At 42.9% G+C, this 18,128-nt stretch overlaps 1 protein-coding gene across 3 annotated transcripts in view; it reads right to left on the minus strand.

The window, feature by feature from the left end:
• The window catches only part of Dhx57 (DExH-box helicase 57), a 49,258-nt gene that overhangs the window by 25,177 nt on the left and 5,953 nt on the right, over nucleotides 1–18,128 (minus strand). For 2 of the 3 annotated variants that reach the window (XM_021186581.1, XM_029471320.1), the window contains exons 2-10: nucleotides 16,771–17,009; nucleotides 13,799–13,957; nucleotides 11,625–11,810; nucleotides 10,535–11,373; nucleotides 8,718–8,896; nucleotides 6,071–6,192; nucleotides 4,467–4,662; nucleotides 3,137–3,261; nucleotides 893–1,026 (exon numbers count right to left, since the gene is read on the minus strand). In XM_021186581.1, the coding sequence (XP_021042240.1) occupies nucleotides 893–1,026; nucleotides 3,137–3,261; nucleotides 4,467–4,662; nucleotides 6,071–6,192; nucleotides 8,718–8,896; nucleotides 10,535–11,373; nucleotides 11,625–11,810; nucleotides 13,799–13,957; nucleotides 16,771–17,003 (2,173 nt within the window). In that variant the 5' untranslated portion in view covers nucleotides 17,004–17,009. The remainder of the gene's footprint in view (nucleotides 1–892; nucleotides 1,027–3,136; nucleotides 3,262–4,466; nucleotides 4,663–6,070; nucleotides 6,193–8,717; nucleotides 8,897–10,534; nucleotides 11,374–11,624; nucleotides 11,811–13,798; nucleotides 13,958–16,770; nucleotides 17,010–18,128) is intronic. The other variant, XM_029471321.1, reaches the window with a different exon arrangement.

Here is an 18,128-nt window from a genome sequence, read left to right on the forward strand (position 1 = left end):
TATATATATATATATATATATATATATATATATATTGGTGTGTGTGTGTGTGTGCGTGTGCGTGTGTGTGGTGTGTGTGTGTGTGCGTGTGTGCGTGTGTGTGGAGGTGGAGGTGTTCTGTTGGTTTGTTCTTTGACTCAGGGTCTCTCTACATAGCTCTGGTTGTACTAGAACTCACTATGGAGACCAGGCTGGCCTTGAACTCACAGAAAGCCCACTGCCTCTGCCTCCTGAGTGCTGGTGGTGCTTAAAAATGTTCTTTAAAAGGTTTTGATGACAGAAATTGGTAGGCATAAGTTCTAATGATCGTTTCCCCATCACGCTGCTCCTTTCTCCCACTCTGCCTACACAGTGACTAAACGGTCAGCCCTGATTCTGGATCCAGCACCTGCTTCCTTCTCCCCCTCTGCTGTCACCAGGAATGCTCCCGTGGTAATCAGTCAACTGTAGAAAGACAGGCTAAGCTTAGAGGAGCACTTATTCCACAGGGCTGTGGAAGCCTCAGAAGAAAACAGGCTTTCCAACTGCATTCCCCAAGTGTCTTTCCTTCAGAGCGACTCAGTGTCTGGGTATGTAGTACAATCCATAAGTGAACGCGTTGACATATTTTCCCTCTTTATGACAGATTACTCTTAGAAACATATATTCTGATGTTAAACATAACAGAATGTTAGAAATGCTAAGAAATGAGACTTTAAGGTCACATACAAACTTAACATCTGGCCAGGGGATACATTACCTCGTCATCAGCTGCTTTACATTGGGTTGTTGTGCTGTGAGTTAACGACTTCTCTAGGACATGCAGAAATACCTCCTGCTCTGAATGAACTCTGAGGTAGTGAGCCTTCCTTAGGTCACAGCGTGGAACGAGATGACAGTGTGCTCTGCTCACCTGGGATGGTGATGACTGGGCAGTAGCTGAAATACTTGGAGAACAGCCCAGCGTCCAGAGTTGCACTCATGAGAATGACCTGGAGGGTCGCTCTCTGCATCACAATGTCCTTCAAAACTAGCAGTAAGAAGTCACTGGAGACAAGAAAAAGATAGTTAAGGGTCAGACACATGCCACATAGGAAAACTAGTGACTTTTGAGTGTTTGGAGCATTTAAGACTTAGGGAAAAAGTGTAAAACTTAGATGTGCCACAGTCCTGGTTGAGAACAGTTCAGAATCTAAAAATACAAAACACCAGGTATCTTCAGCAAATTCAGTGCAATACCAATCAAAATGTAAGAGGATTATCACTGAAGTCGATCACTCTGATTCTTCATAGGTATACAAAAGGCACAGACAAAGATTTTCATTATAGCACTGCTTATAAGAACTAAGTGTAACAATATCCAGTTTATGGAATGGCATGCACCTGCTGAAAGGATAAGCTAGAAGTCTAGATAATGATACAACACTCCTGGGCCTAGTGTTAGTGAAAACAAACTACAACGCCCTCCATAAATTGTGGAGTGATGGTCTCAACAGACCAGTATACCAAGCAACATTCTTTACTAGCCCTCATCTTCCCACAATCCATCATCAACACAGGTGACTACTACTTAAATTCAAATGTCATCCGAGTATGCCACTCTCCTCAGAATCCTTCAGTGACTTCTCCTTAGAGTGCTTACTGACATGGCTCACTTCCTTCTGCGCTCTCCCAACCAGGCAGGTTTCAGGACTCCACTCTCGTTGTCCTTGAGGAGCGCAGCTTAGGGTCTCCGCACGTCAGTAACATGCCAGCATGAGTTTCTGCCAGCCACTTCCATGGATGTCCCTTTACTTCTTTCCTGACTACTTAAAACATGTTCAGCAAGGCCTTCTTTGGCTAACCTTGGCTAACCTATTTAAGATTTCGCATGCACCCCACTTCTTGCCAGGCACTTCTTATCTTTTCTTCTTAGAACTAAATACTTTGTATTTTACTTATTCACTTTATTATTGGGCTCCCATAACAATTAGAATGTAAACTCTCAAGGACAAGGATTTGTGATGTTTGTTGTTGTTTTGCTCACTACTCCAATGCTCAGGACATATCAAAAATTCAATGAATACTTATTAATTTACAAAATAAACTCTTATTTCCATAAGAAAAAACTACCTGAAAATAAAAGATTTCTAACAAGTAGTCTTTTTGCTCATACATTTTCTGTTTGGCTTTTCGTTTTTTCCTTTTTCTTTTTTCTTTTTGGTTTTGTGAGACAGGGTTTCTCTGTGTAGCCCTGGCTGTCCCAGAACTCACTCTGTAGACCAGGCTGGCTTCGAACTCAGAAATCCACCTGCCTCTGCCTCCCAAGTGCTGGGATTAAAGGTGCACACCACCATTCCTGGCTTCTGTTTGGCTTTTCAAGACAGTGTTTCTGTATAGCCTTGGCTATTCCGAAACTTGCTCTATAGAGCAGGCTAGCCTTAAACTCCATCTGTCCTGCTTCTGAGTGCTGGGATGAAAGGCATGTGCTACCATGCCTGGCTCTAACAATGTTTTTTAATGATTTCTAATTCATTAAAATAAACTCTAGATGCCTTATTATGGTTTATAAGGACTCTGAAGACTTGGCTCCCGTTCTTCCCCCGCTGCTGTCTTCTCTTCCATTAACTACTGCCTGCCACACCGTAGGCTTTCCTCGGTTCACAGTGTCATCCAAGCTGTCTCTGTTCCCGACTCTTAGATGGGATTCCCTTGCGTGTTTCATTTATTAATTAAAGCCATTTCTTCAGCAATGTGGTCTCTGACTAAGTGTCACCTTCCACAGCTCCTCATTTCTTTCTGCTCTCAGACTGTGAAGACAAGGGACCTACTCATACCTGTGTCCCCAGAAACTACTATCAGACAGGGCACTTGATGTCAGCGCTCTAAGTTCATGAGTGAATGCTTACAGAATCATCAAAACAACAAAAGCAGCGCACATGGACCTCCACAGGAGCATGGCATGATGCCCAGGAAGCGCTCCTGGTGATGGGCATGCCCTCTCCAACCACTGTGCTTCCAACCTTCGAGATCAAGAACGCCACTTCTTTCCTCTAATTTAGCCTTCCTTACGACTTATCAATATTAAGTCTGAAACTCCACTGGAAGCAAGCAACAGTTTTCAGCCACACCTTCACCTCACAGGCATGAGTGCCCACCGGGAACACCTTCCTTTTACCTTTCTTCTGTCCTCTCATGAACTTCATCAACAATGATGTGGGTGACTCCCTGCAAAGTCGCATCTCCCTCTAGCCTTCTCAGCAGCACTCCTGTGGTGCAGTATAACAGTCTGGTGGCTGAGGACTTACACAGAAGAGAACATTGTCACGCATTAACGAGATTTTGGAAAAGTAACTACTGGCAAGCAAAACTGAACAGACAACATTAATTCCACTTAACAGCAATTCCACTTAATACAAGATCGCATGTGGCTTCTAACTAAGGTCAGCCATACACTCTTCTGCTTCACATTAAAACTATGGAAGAGGCCGGCCGTGGTGGTGCACACCTTTAATCCCAGCACTTGGGAGGCAGAGGCAGGCGGATTTCTGAGTTCGAGGCCAGCCTGGTCTTTGAGTGAGTTCCAGGACAGATAGGGCTACGCAGAGAAACCCTGTCTCGAAAAAAACAAAAACAAAAACAAAACAAAAAAACAACTATGAAAGACTCTCTCTCTCTCTCTCTCTCTCTCTCTCTCTCTCTCTCTCTCTCTCTCTCACACACACACATACATACACACACCCAAGTACTATTATAAAACCTTGGTTTTTTTGTTTTTGTTTTTGTTTTTTTTTTTTTTTTTGAGACAGGGTAGATATAGTCTTGGGTGTTCTAGAGCTCGCCATATAGAACAGGCTGGCCGAGAACACAGACAGAGCCTTCTACTTCTGCCTCTCAAGTGCTGGGAGTTAAGGTGCATACTACCAGGGCTGGCTATAAAATATTTCTTTAAAGTGGGTGTTTAAATCAAGTCTATATTCGCTTCAAGTTTAATAGCAAGATCAATTCTACTAATTAAGAATAAAATGCCAGGGCTGAGAGGTGGCTCAGCAGTTAGGAGCACTTCTTCTTTTAAAGGACCCAGGTTTGATTCCCAGCACTCACGTGGTAGCTTACAGCCATCCACAGCATCCATAACTTTAGTTCCAAGACATCCTATGCCCTCTTTTGGCCTTTGTAAACAGCAGGCATGCGCCTGATGCAATAGACATACATGCAAGCAAAACAAGAATGTGTGTGTGTAATGTATATATGTATATAACATATACATATATAATAAAATACAACTAAAAAGGATTTTGAACAAGCCTATATAAAGCATATTTGGTACAACCAGGTAAGAGTTCTTATGTCAGGATGCTCCTCGAGGGATTTCAACCCCACGGAAAGTGGTTATTAATAAACTGCAGGCACATATCCCCAACTGCTTGTCAATCTCCTGATCCCCCAGGCTCTCTCTATGGAAACAGTTAATTCACGTTACCCGGAAGCAAGCAAAGCTTACACACCTTGACACTTTCCAGCCGAATCTGGTATCCTACGGTCAGACCCACCCGTTCTGCTCTTTCTTTAGCAACCCGTTCGGCAACAGAGATTGCAGAGATCCGTCGGGGTTGGGTGCAGATGATGTTTGCCACCCTCTCGGGTGGCCCGTTCAGAGAATTATCCAGGATAAACTGTGGAATCTGTGTGGTTTTCCCACATCTGTATGTCAAAACAAAGGAGTCCTAAAATGAAGTTTTCAAGGGCTAGTTAACAAAGCAATCACAGGCAACGAGGAATCCACTGCTAACTAGAGTCCTGCTGCTTAGCCTAACACCTTTTTTTTTTTAAATGATTATATATAAGTAGCTGTCTTCAGACACACCAGAAGTGGGCTTCAGATCTCATTAAGGATGGTTGCAAGCTACCATGTGGTTGCTGGGATTTGAACTCAGGACCTTCGGAAGAGTAGTCAGTGCTCTTACCCACTGAGCCATATCTCCAGCCCAGCCTAACACTTTTACCTATGGAGTACCCAGGCCTCATAAATCCTAGGAACAGGGCAAGCTAATGATAGTCTGATGTCATTTATAAGATGAGGGTTATGAAAAAGACACAATTAAGATCTAATAGTGTCTCTGGGATATGAACTCTACAGAAGGACCCCAAAGAAAAAGTGCTAGCTTATGATTTAAGTATTCTAGGGGCCTTGCAGAGATGACTCAGTGGTAGGAATGTTTGCACTGAAACACAAAGACCTGAGTTCAAACCCTCAGTACTCAGGTAGACAGCTGGACATGAGTGTGCAAGCCTCTGTAACCCCAGTGTGGGGTAAGGAAGGGAGAGAAGGGGCAATGGCGATGGGGCTTGCTGGCCCCTAGCTTCGTGCCAGGCTCAGTTAGAGCTTGTCAGGGCATTGAGGCAGAGAGTGACAGAGCAGGATGTCTGACACTCTCCTATGTCCTCTCTACACAAGGCCTTACACACCTGAATGTACAAGCCCCAACATAAAATGTATTTTATATTCTTCTCTTTGATGTGGAATGATTTGTCTATAAATGGACTGAAATAAAAAAAAAACTATGAGAAACTAGAAGACATAAAATTACTATCTGAGTTGAGTCTCAGTGCAAAACTAACAATGCTTGGTGTGATCCTGAGTTAAAGAACTAAATGGAGCCTGAGAGTGCCCTGGATAAGCATGCTTGCTTTCACAGAGAGTATGCAACAGGGGAAAAATGTTATTTAAGGTGTTGGTAAGAGGAAAAAAACCCAAGCTTTAAAAAGAGAAGGGTAAACACAGAAGATACGCAGCTTTCCAGCTGTCGGAACAGAATTCTCCTGTGACTTAGCAATGGGCCGCATGAACACCTATAGCTAGACCTTCTGCAAGAAAGGAGCCTCATGGCAGAGGCATACATCCACAGGATGAATTTCTGAGCTCCATTTTAGGTTTCTGTAATTTGGCCCTGAAAGTACATAATTCAACCACCTTCAGGGAATACCACTTAATATTTGACCGAGAAATCAAAATGTGCAAATAACGTCAGCTACATCTCTTTTTTTAAAGCAGATCTGGTTAAGGTAGCCACTGCTCCTGCCTTACACGTACACGTAAGCCGCTTCTTACCCAGTCATACCACTTATGACAACCACTTGGTGCTTGCTCAGCAGTTTCAGAATGGTTTCTCTCTCTTCCCAAGCAGGTAGTAGCTGTCTTTCTTGCAGAATTGCGTGGAACTGTCTGGAAGCCTAATAAAAAAATCAAGGGGAAGGCAGCATTTGAATTATTTTTAGTTATCTTTCACAAAACTCACCTTCAAAGCCCACGGTGGGATACACTGTGCCTGCTTTTTTTTTTTCTTTTTTTTTTTGGATTTTCGAGACAGGGTTTCTCTGTGCAGCCCTGGCTGTCCTGGAACTCACTCTGTAGACCAGGCTGGCCTCGAACTCAGAAATCTGCCTGCCTCTGCCTCTGCCTCCCAAGTGCTGGGATTAAAGGCGTGCGCCACCACCGCCTGACACCTGCTCTTTATCAGTTTGCTCTCCTAGTTCAGAACTACCAGGCCTGACTCCAGGGGACATTAGCTAGAAGGCTGGTTGCCTGACCCCAGGGGACATTAGCTAGAAGGCTGGTTGCCTGACCCCAGGGGACATTAGCTAGAAGGCTGGCTGCAGAAGCCAGAGGCAGCAGAGCAATCTGTACAGTTGTACAAAGCTAATTACACTGAGAGGTATGAACCGCCATTGCTGAGCACTGATCTGACCCTTGCCAATAGCAACATTTACATCAACACTGTAGTAAATATTTATGTGTCCATAGGAACGATACATACATACATTGTCCAATACAGTAATTCTGGCCACATGAAGCTACTGAGCCCTTGAAGAACAGAATGCTCTTCTGAGGCACTGAATTTATTTTAATGAGTAAATTTGACTGTAAATGGCCAAAGCTTTTAGGAGCTACTGTAGTAGACAGCATAGCTCTATATGATATCAGTTCTTCCCTAGATCAATAATAAGAGCAATTGCCAAAGCTTTCTTTTTTGGCCACTCGCCATAAGTATGTAAATCAGTTTCACAACTAATGATCAATACTCTGAACATTGCATTGTACGCTAATACTACGGGGAAGATGGATTGTGGGTCGTTAGTAGGAACAGGTTTGGAGTTCAATAGGATGGAAAAACCTATAATGCTCTAGAACATATGTAACATATATAACATCGGCTGAGGCAGGAGGAACAGAAGTTCCAAGTCTGTGTCCCATGGTCAGTTCTGGCCAGGTGGACTAGAGATGCTGTCTTTAAAATAATGTGTTTCGCATATATAAAAATAGCTAAAGGATTTTTTAATGCTCTGAAAGAACTGTTAAATGTCTAAGGTGACAGATAAGACAAGCAGTAATCATACCATGTCCATGTATTGAAATGTCATACTTACAAGTATATAGATGTCAACTAAAAATAAAATTTTAGAGTTGAAGAGACGGCTCAGTGGTTAGAAGCCTGTGCTGCTCTTTCAGAGGACCAGAGTTCATTTCCCAGCACCCACGTCAGGTAGCTCACAACCATCAGTTAAGTTTAGTTCCAGAGGATGCAATGCCCTCTTCTGATCTATGAAGGCACCTGCACACGCGCAGTGTGCATAAACTCACACAAATTTGCGCAAATGAATAAATAATAATACTCTTTAAAAATAAAATAAAAAATTTTAAGTGAAATATAAGCTTTGTGGTGGCAGCACATACCTTTAATCCTAGCACGTGCGAGGCAGAAGCAGGAAGATCTCTGTAAGTTTGAGGCCAGCCTGCTCTACAGAGTCAGTTCCAGGACATCTGGGGCTACACAGAGGAACCCTGTCTCATAAATAAATAAATAAATAAATAAATAGTAAAATAAAAATTAAATAAAAATAATAGGCTATACTTTGGAACAATATAGAATTATACTAATGTCATTACAAATAACATCAATCTAGATAGGTCATGACAAACTAAACAAATAATTTTCTGTCTCAATAATTCTATTTATGGTATGATTACATACATTTTTGATGATCTATGGGCACATCGTATATACATGATGACATAATATATAAAAATATAAACATCACAGAAGGGTCCTTAGACATTACATAATCTAATCCACAAACTCATCCAATAATTAACCTTTGCATAACATCCAACTAGGCCCTCAAAATTTATTTATGGTTTCTTTTAAAACAAATCTTCATGTCAATGTAAAAACAGCATGGACTTTTGAGGCAGCTGGCTTACATTTCTGTTACCACTTACTATCTGTGTCACCTCAGGCACATTGTAAGCCTTTGAGATGGCATTTGAGTTTTCCCCTTCTCTTAGATATGGATTTTCTAAGGTAAATAATACCATTACTATTCCCTTCAAATATTAAATTAGCTAGTACTGCATCAGATATTCCTAGAACACTTGGTTTACACATGCATTTGATATTTGCTAGCTGAGTGTCCCCAAAGCCCTTAGCACATGCATGTAAACTTGTTGCGGCGTGTAGAAAAGTCTAAGTACTCAGGAAGGGAGTGGCAGCCCATACCTGTGTCTAGCTAGCAAGATCTTGTCTCAAAATGACAAAAAAAGAAAACAAAACACCAAAAACAAAAAAGAAAAGAGAAGAAAAGGAAGTAAATTTGGAAGGAATGAGAGAAGGACTTTTAACAGTTCAGAGCAAACCAAAAGCTAGGAGGAAGAGTAGGCTCCAGACCTGAGGGAGGTGGTGCTGGCCCTTAAACAGTACCTGTTTCATCTGAAACTGCCTGCAGATCTTACTGTTCTCAGCAAATAAGGACTTTGCTGGCCTGTCGTATCTTTTGTAACTCCTTTTCTTCAGGTTCACATAGCTTTCATTCTCCACGATAATTGATGCAGGTCCTTCATCTTCATCTGCATCCTCCTCCAGTTCTGACAATCTTTCCCCTTGAACAGAGTGAAAGGAAAAAGTTTCAGTTTGCCCTTTCTTTAGGAAAGGGCTAACATCACTAACAAAGTAACAGCATCTGAGGCTTGACTGAAACAATTTCAGTTATTTCCATACTACTCTGAAACAGGAATTTAGGATGCTAACTTGAGCTTTCCCCAAGAAAGGGTTTCTTCCCGTACCTTTGGAACTTGCTCTATAGACCAGGCTAGTCTTGGACTCATAGATTCCCCCTGCCTGTCTTCCAAGTACTGGGATTAAAGGTGTATATCAGAAGGAAAGTTTCAATTCAAGGGATTAACATAGAATGTCTCACCTACTTGCAAGTGTCCCCCAAATTCAATGGTATAAAATGAACCAAATGTTTATGAAATGATGTACTGACAACAAAATGTGGCATATCCATGTAATGAAATATCCCTCAACAACAAAAAGGAATATATACTATGACATGTGAGAAAAAGCTTTGAGAGTATTGTGCTAAGTGAAAGAATCCAGCTTCCAAACGCTTCATACCCTAGGATTCCATTTCTATGAAATGTATAAAATAGGCAAAGTTGTGATAATAGTTGTTAGGCCAACGAACGGCAGGGGCTGAGCATGACAGGGTTATTTCAGGAAGATCAGTAGTGCTCATGACTGTACAACTCTAAAACATTAAAAAAAAAAAACCCTATTGAATGATATCCTTTAAGTAGGTGAATTTAAGGTATATAAATGATCTCAGGAATGTTACTGAAAAGTCAGACATGGGCTGTAGCTTAGTATATCTGTGTTTGCCCAGCATAAGAAAAACCACAAAAGCCAATGAAACAAAACAAAATGAGACATTTCCCCAGGAACACATGTGAACACCACATACTCGAAGCTGCTGCTCAGGAGTGAGTCGGGCTGGGAAGTCCACCTACTACTTATGCAGTATCCTCCAGCCCCAGTGCTCTCTGACATTTACCAGGAAACTCTGGTTCCCCCCTGGCAGTGCTGGGGTTTAAACCTAGAACCTCATGGACACAGGCAGACTCTTTGCTGCTGAGCTATATCTCTAGCTCTTAGCCAGGGAACTCTTATGAAAGATGGGAAATTCATCATTTCCTGAAACACAGACATAAATGAAAGTAAATTCTTTGAGGAATGCTGAAGAGGAGTTTGTGGTATGAGAATCTGCAGGGCGAAACTGGACAGAGGCAGCGGCCTATATATATTTGTATTTAAGGATTTATAAAGACAGCATTAATTTGGTCAAATTTTACCAGCCTAGAATACTAAAAAACAGCAGGAAATGGATATCATACGTAAGAAGTAAACATATGAAACCAAGTTAAATGAAATCGATTTTCTGAGAAAGTGTCTTAAGGCCTCTTTGACCTCAGTCTCCACAGTCAGGAATAAGGCAGACCCTTATCCGTCTGGCTGGCCACTCACTTACACATTAGCCCAGACTCTCTATCTAGGGAGCTCAGCCACAGTGCTCCAGCTGCGAGTCATAGTTACAGGCAGGCACAAGGACCAGCCAGGGAATTCTGTCTGTTCAGGACCACTGGGAAAGAATCCTCATCCAGCCTCAAAGTGTTTTACTCTTAAACTCATTACTCTGAATGCTGACCCCATCCTGTACCTAAGAGCAATACTGTACGTACCTTCTAGCATTTGATTAGAAAGGAAAGTGTTACTTGGGACCACTGGTTTGCGGTAGGCAGGTTTACTTATTCTGGTCTCGGAAGGTACTGGAGGGACGTTCACAGGAGGAACGCTATACTTATGTTGAGTGTGTGTTAGTAACTTGACAATCTCTGACTCTTCCTCTAAAAGGGTGATCAGAGAATAGACAACAGGTTCTGAAGTTTTTGCAAATTCCAAGGCCTTGCCATAAAGGAACTCAGAAATATGTAAACGACAAGCCAGAGGTAGGTTCTCATTGGTGGAATAAAATGCCACCAGGGGAGCTTGGTAGGGGTATTTGTGGTCTTTAGAAAAGCGAATCTGAAGCTCATACATAAAAGTTGTTTCGTCATCAGCATCAAGGTGAGGGTCATTTACGTGTCTTTCTGCTCTCCCAATCATTTGATGTGGGGGCACTTCATGTTTGAATTTGCATTTTGATCCAAATTTACAATTTCCTTTGAGGTAAAATTTACAGGTTTCAGGCGAAGTGTCCCGTACATTTTTGCTACTTTCCTTTTGCTTAGACTTGCAGAATTTGTTTGTCAAATACTCCAGTTCCAATCCAATAGTCCAGACTCTGTTCTGAATTCTTTCTATGAATTTTTCTCCGCAGATGGACTTGAGAGCAAGCGTCTCTTCCTGTCTCTGCTCCACACACTCATTCAAGCTCACATAAACAGCTGCCTCAGAGAGCGCCATCCTCTCTCCAAACGTCTCTGAGAAACACTGGTGGAGAAGATGCTCTAGTGCCGCCCCTAAGTCTCCATCACAGATCCTCAGGGCCAGCTGACAGTGCTCAGTGTGGAAGCCATACCTGCCGAGGGCAAAACGTGACAAAGATGCTGTGTAAAAGTCTTCACATCACTGACGTGAGAGTCACTTAAATACAAATATGGAGTTATGACTGTGGACAGCTACATTCTGTATTTGGAAAAAGCATCCCTGATAATACTAATCCCTCCCTCCATTTTAAAAGATCGAGTTGTCAGCATATTGGGCCCTACTGGCACTGTCATGATAGGGCATCCACAGAGAAAAGACTTCTGTAAGCGGTAAAGTGATCACCTGGAAAGTTTCTGCACTGCCAATGGTGAGACTGCACATTCTGGCACAGGAGGCTCCACTTCTTCTGGGCCTATATATTCCCAAGGACTGCAGTCAGGAAGAAAGATAGGCTCTTGTCCAGCTGGCCAGCCCTGCTCCTCGCCACACTGGGGCTCGCTGTCTTCCTCCTCCCCAGAGGTGCCTCTTCTAGGGAAGGGGACATTTTAAAATATTGGATGTTAATGTCTACTTATTTCAGAGAAAACTTAAGCAAGGGTGTAAGCATTTAATCAAAGAGCCAACCATCTGGGACCCTGCCCTTCAGTTGCTGGTTTCATCTTCTAGTGAACCGTTAGTTTCTGTCTTGGGAAATGACATTTCTTTAGGGACCTACATGCCATTCAGGTCCTAGGTCAAGTCATTTATAGAAACAAACTCTTTTTAGCATCTCAATAGCCCTGCTCTACATGACTGAAATCCCTATTTTTCAAATGATCAGTTGAGCCTCAGCGAGGATTAGTGACTAAGGTTACACCGAAAGCAGCAAGAAGGTTCTTATCCTGGCCTAAGTCCAGAGCCTGCCTCCTTATCCACAGAAGCCATCTCTTCCTCTTAGTCAGAGATACCACCCCTGTCCCTTTCCCCTCTTCTAAGTCTGAGACAAACGATTTGTAGAGGACAGAAGAATATTTGCTATCCCTGACTGGCCACTCACTAATTTCATCAAAGGATTCATTTATTTATTGCCAAAGGTGGAACTTAGGCCAACTACTCATGATTTCTAGCAAACATAAAAATGAATGAACCTCTTCAACTGACAGTGTAACAGAGGAGTTAAGACACAGTGCAGAGGGCTGGAGAGACGGCTCAGTGGTTAAGAGCACTGACTGCTCTTCCAGAGGTCCTGAGTTCAATTCCCAGCAACCACATGGTGGCTCACAACAATTTGTACTGGGATCCAATGCCCTCTACTGGTGCGTCTGAAGACAGCAACAGTGTACTCACATACATTAAATAAATAAATAAATAAATGTTGAGGGGGAAAAAAAAAGAAAAAAAAAAGAAAGAAAGAAAGAAAGAAAGCCTGGCAGTGGTGGCGCACGCCTTTAATCCCAGCACTTGGGAGGCAGAGGCAGGGTGGATTTCTGAGTTTGAGGCCAGCCTGGTCTATAGAGTGAGTTCCAGGACAGCCAGGACTATACAAAGAAATCCTGTCTCAAAAAACCAAAAAAGAAAAAACAAAAACAAAAAACCCCCCCAAAACAAAACAAAACAAACCCCCACCGTGCAGAGGTAGAGGGGAGACAATTAAGAAACGATTGCACTTGGGCAGTTAGGTAAAATATTAAAGCTTGATTTTGAAGCTGAAGAGATGGCTCAGTGGTTAAAAGCACTGGCTGCTTTTTCAGAGGACCTGGGTTCAATTCCCAGCACCCAAATGGCAGCTGATGGCTGTCTATAACTCCAGTTCCAAAGAGGCTTACAACTTCTGGGCAGACACACCACAGGCAAAAACCCCATATACATTCACAAAAAAACAAAAACAAAAACAAAAACCAAACATTTATCTTGCTAGGGGTTTGGGGTGGGTAGGAAAGCTGAGGCAGGAGGACTGCAGTGAGTCTGAGGCCAGGCAGGGCTGCATGAGCAAGAACTTGCCTCCACACCGGGTCCTAGAACAGGCTTCTATTTGTTAGTATACATTTTTAGTTGGAATATTTTCAGTAAAGCACTAACATCCTATATTAGGCCTAGAGACAAAGCAAGATGAGCCAATCCGTGTTACTGCTCAGGACGGTGCAAGGACACTCACTCTAAAGCTGTGGCTGGGTAACTGCTCTTCTATCTCTCTTGCCTCACTTTCAGCTAACTGTGTAGCCACAACAGGCTCCACACCAGCAGTTCTCAACCTGTGGGTCACGGCCCTCACAGGGGTCGCATAGTGGATATCCTGCACATCAGATATTTACATTATAAGTCCCAACAGTAGCAAAGTAATAGTTATGAAGTAGCCACGAAAATAATGTTATGGTTGGGGGGGGGTCACCACAACATGAGGAGCTGTATTAGAGGGTGGCAGCGTTAGGGAGGCTGAGGACCACTGCTTCACGGAGACAGTACCCAGTGCTGAAGGGCCATTTGCATTGCCAACGTGTTCTCCTCGGTATAAAATGTACTCAAACAAGATACTTTACTCGGATCCCGCGTCCGCACCCTGTTCCTGCAGATCCCTCAGAAGGGCTTTCACCTTCTCCTGATTCTCTGATGTCATGTGCAGCGTCTGAAGGGGCACTTTGGCTTTGGGCTTCCACTTAGGCCGTGTCTCTCCTTTGCTTTTGTTACTGTCGCAGGGCCTGAATTCAAAGTCACATGCTCATGAACAAAACTTTGATCCTCTTATCAGCTCCCAAATACTCACAGCACACACCGACAGCAGATGACATCACACAGAGAGAGTGCTTTCTACAGTATTTACTGGCTTCCCTAGCTACCAGTTGGCATTATCCTCAAACTCCTCTCATTTTAAGGGTTCCCAGCCTACTCTCTGACAAAGACTGTTTGTTTGTTTGTTTGTTTTTTGAGACTGGGTTTCTTTGTGTAGCCCTGGTGGACCTTAAACTCAGAGATCCACCTGCCTCTGCCTCCCGAGTGCTGGTATTAAAGGCGTGTGCCTCCACCACACAGCAGCAGTGACATTTTTGAAGGGCCACTATCTTATAGAAATTCTCACAACCTGAATTCGTCTTATCATTTCTCTGGAATTTGAGGGATCTTATGTTCCTATCTCACAGACCATTTATTTTCATATCCCTGTATTTTACCTTCCCTTTTCTTTTCTTTCTTTCTTTCTTTTTTTTAAAGACAGGATCTCATGTAGCACAGGCTGGAGTCAACGAGTCCTGTGACCATGGATCTGCTCAGTGGATCCTCCTGCCTCCCTCCACCTCCCAAATGGTGGGATAGCAGGTGTGGTCCACCATGATATCCCATTCTTCATCTTAAAGCCCCACTCTATTTGGAGACTATCCCAACTCCTCACTCCCTCCAGTGATTCATTCCATCATTTACCTTCTTTTAACTCAACTTACCTGGCACAGGGCTGTAATGGCCCAATTTTCTGAGTATCAGAAAGGCATATGTTGAAGAGTGGCAACTGTGGCCAGAGTGACTGAAATGTCCTACATTTGCTTCAAACCACTCTGTGCTTTTCTTTGTTAGCCAAACTCCCTCTACTGCCCCAGGGCCATCTGCAGTGAAGTCTCTCTGCTCTAAACTAACACAGTGAATTGTTCTTGTCTCCTGGCTCCCTTGCATTTCCCAGGCCTTCTGAATGTATTCCTGACTCAGGGCTTCACACTCGCTCTATCCCTCTATCTTCAATGGTTTCCTCTCAGAGAGGCTCATGGCTGGCTCGCTCTCTTCTTGTCTTTGTTCAAATGAACTTTTTTAGTGGATTTCCATATGACAGAAACTCAAGTCTAGCATTTTTTACACACCTACCTCACACAGTACTATTTTTTATATTTCTTCATAGCACTCACTGCCTCTGTGGCACACTTACGAATCTTAGGGATCTTTTATGAAGGCAAGTACAGTGCTTACCCGTTGCTCAATTCTAGTAAAACACCACCCAGGACATGCAAGGGGCTCAATAGACAGCTAATGGGTACCTGAACAGGCAGTACTCTAAGACCTATAATGCATGTGCTCTGAAAAACAAAAGATCTGCATTTAACTCAGAAGTTAGGTCTTAACCTAGTGGGTGAGATACAAATCTACTTTGGAATGACTCTGAAAAAGCTGGGGTGGTGGCTCATGATTGTAATCCCAGTAGGAGCTTAGGGACTGAGGAACTGCTGTGAGTTCTAGGCCAGCCTGGGCTCAAGTGAGATCCTGTCTACCACCCCTCCAAAAAACTGCAATTCCTCTTTCATGTGACATTAACTGAGACATATTGTTCTGAATAGGATCCATAATGTCTCAAACTTTCTTTCTTTCCTTCCTTCCTTCCTTCCTCCCTCCCTCCCTCCCTTCCTTTCTTTTTCGAGAAGGAAAAACATGTAGGTTTTCTGGTGGGACACCTGGCAATCCTGCTCTTTTAGTGATCACGTATGAAGAATATGTATTTAAATCCTCCAGACTCATTACAGCAATTGATTTGGTAGCCAGTTTAATGACTTAGAGTCTCTGTCTCTTTTCCTTTTCAGTTGAATCCACTTAGGCTCAAAGCTCAGATGATCTATGATATCATCAAGCCCTGTACCCAATTATAGTCCTTCCTTACCAATATTCAGAACTGCTATTCCTGTGAATATATGTATGTCTAATGAAGTCTCTCTAGTTCTACGAATCCCATATACAACTTAGTACAGTTTAGGAGTTTGTATTTATCGGGACTTTTATACTTACACTGTATAAGATGTATTAGCTATATTTCCTTTGTTAGCATCCACTCGACTTACTAGCATTCTGTCTACTCATCAATTAGAAGCTGGAGCTGAGGGAGGATGATGACACCATCTGTTATTGGTCACCATGCAAGGCCATCAAGTGATGGACCACCCAGGTGGACAGATGAAACCCATCAACTAGAACCACACAAGCAGCTTGCATTTTGGGCTGTTTAACTTTAACATCAACCTATGGAGTTTACAGAAGATTTTAAACTTTGCTGCACTTTTATCCCTTCTAGTATTTACTTTCCTAGAAACATTTAACTCAATAGTAACATGACGTCTAGTTTCATTGTCACAAGGTAGCAAAAGTCAGAATTCAACCTAGTTAAAAAATGAAAATAAAAACCCTATTACTTACCACCATGCTTTTAAAAAGCTGTGAAGAGAGAGACTGCCAGAATTTCAGGTGAGAACACTAACCTGACTGGAACTACTTACCCACGCACTTCTTGGCCATTGGTTGTACCACATATTAGGGATTGAAACCGTTCCTGTATCTTAACATTCTAATGCTCTATCAAAGGGCTGGCCACACGGCCCACTGGGACAAGGTGCCTGCCACCAAGCCTGGTCATCTGAGTCTGATCCCTGCAACCCACCTGGGAGAAGAAATGCAACTCCTACATGTTGTCCTTTGACCTCCACATGCACCCCAGAGTACACACATATAAACACACACATAAATAACACGTAAGGGAATGCATAATGACCTGGACGGGCGCTTGGGCTCAGTGAAGACACAGAAGTCATCGCCATCATCCCAAATTCTATTTGAGGCCTTTCTACTGCCGCCGCCGCCACCTCCGCCGCCGCAGCTACCGCCGCCACCACCTCCACCCCCATGAGATTTATTCATGTGACCTTTGCCTCCTCTTCCACCTCTAGACGATCCCTTTCCATCCCCTTTGCCTGGCTTGCCTTTTCTTCTTACTGAAGAACTCATTTTCACCTGAAAGACAAAAAAATTAATATAGATAACATAAACCAAAAATATAGTAGCCATTTTTTGATCAAAGTTATGGATAAAGCCTACTTTAAAGAAATAAAAGAAAATACACATTTTAAATGGACTAGGTTAGAAGCAGAATGGCTAAATTGCTTCACATAATTATTATTATTATTATTATTATTTTTACAAATACATGTACCTTAGGACTAATATTCAGTAAGTTTCTCTGACACACATTTATTTTTTAATAGTTATTTATTTATTTTATGTATATGAGTGCTCTATTTACATGTATGGCTACATGACAGAAGAGGGCGTCAGATCCCATTACCGATGGTTGAGAGCCACCATGAGGGGGCTGGGAATTAAATTCAGGACCTCTGGAGGAGCAGCCAGTGCTCTTACCTGTCCAGCCCCAGATTTATTAGCCAAGAGTGTACTATAGAGACATATGGGGGAAGTTAAACACACACATGCCTTTAATGTCAAGAGGCAAAGCCAGGTGGCTCTGTGAGTTTGAGGCCAGCCTGGTCTACAGAGTGAGTTCTAGGACAGCCAGGGCTACACAGAGGAAGCCTGTTGTGGGAAACAAAACAGATGTAGAACAGTGGTTCTCAACTTCCAAAGCTGCCACACTTTCACTTGGCTCCTCAGGGTGTGGTGATCCCCCAACACAACGTTATTTTGTTAGTACTTCATAACTGTAAATTTGCCACTGCTATGAATCATAATGTAAATATCTGAGATGCACAATAATTGATATGTGATCCCTGTAGGGGTCCTGACCCACCACCGGTTGAGAACTGCTGCTCTAGAGAGATCATCAAATACACTAGGAAACAGTTAATGGTTAATTCACAAAGAAAGCATCACAGAGAAAACTAGGGACAGAGGAACAAACACAAGACGGTTTGTTGACAACAACTAGAACGTGATGATGTGCATAACTCCCACTACCTCAGTAACAGCAACAGACGTGAGTGGGATCCAGTCAATAGACTGTCAGGCTCACTTCTTAAAAGGGGATAACAGCCGGGCGTGGTGGCGCACGCCTTTAATCCCAGCACTTGGGAGGCAGAGGCAGGCGGATTTCTGAGTTCGAGGCCAGCCTGGTCTACA

This window comes from Mus caroli, chromosome 17 (genome assembly GCF_900094665.2).
Source record: "Mus caroli chromosome 17, CAROLI_EIJ_v1.1, whole genome shotgun sequence".
In the NCBI taxonomy this organism is placed as follows: domain Eukaryota; kingdom Metazoa; phylum Chordata; class Mammalia; order Rodentia; family Muridae; genus Mus; species Mus caroli.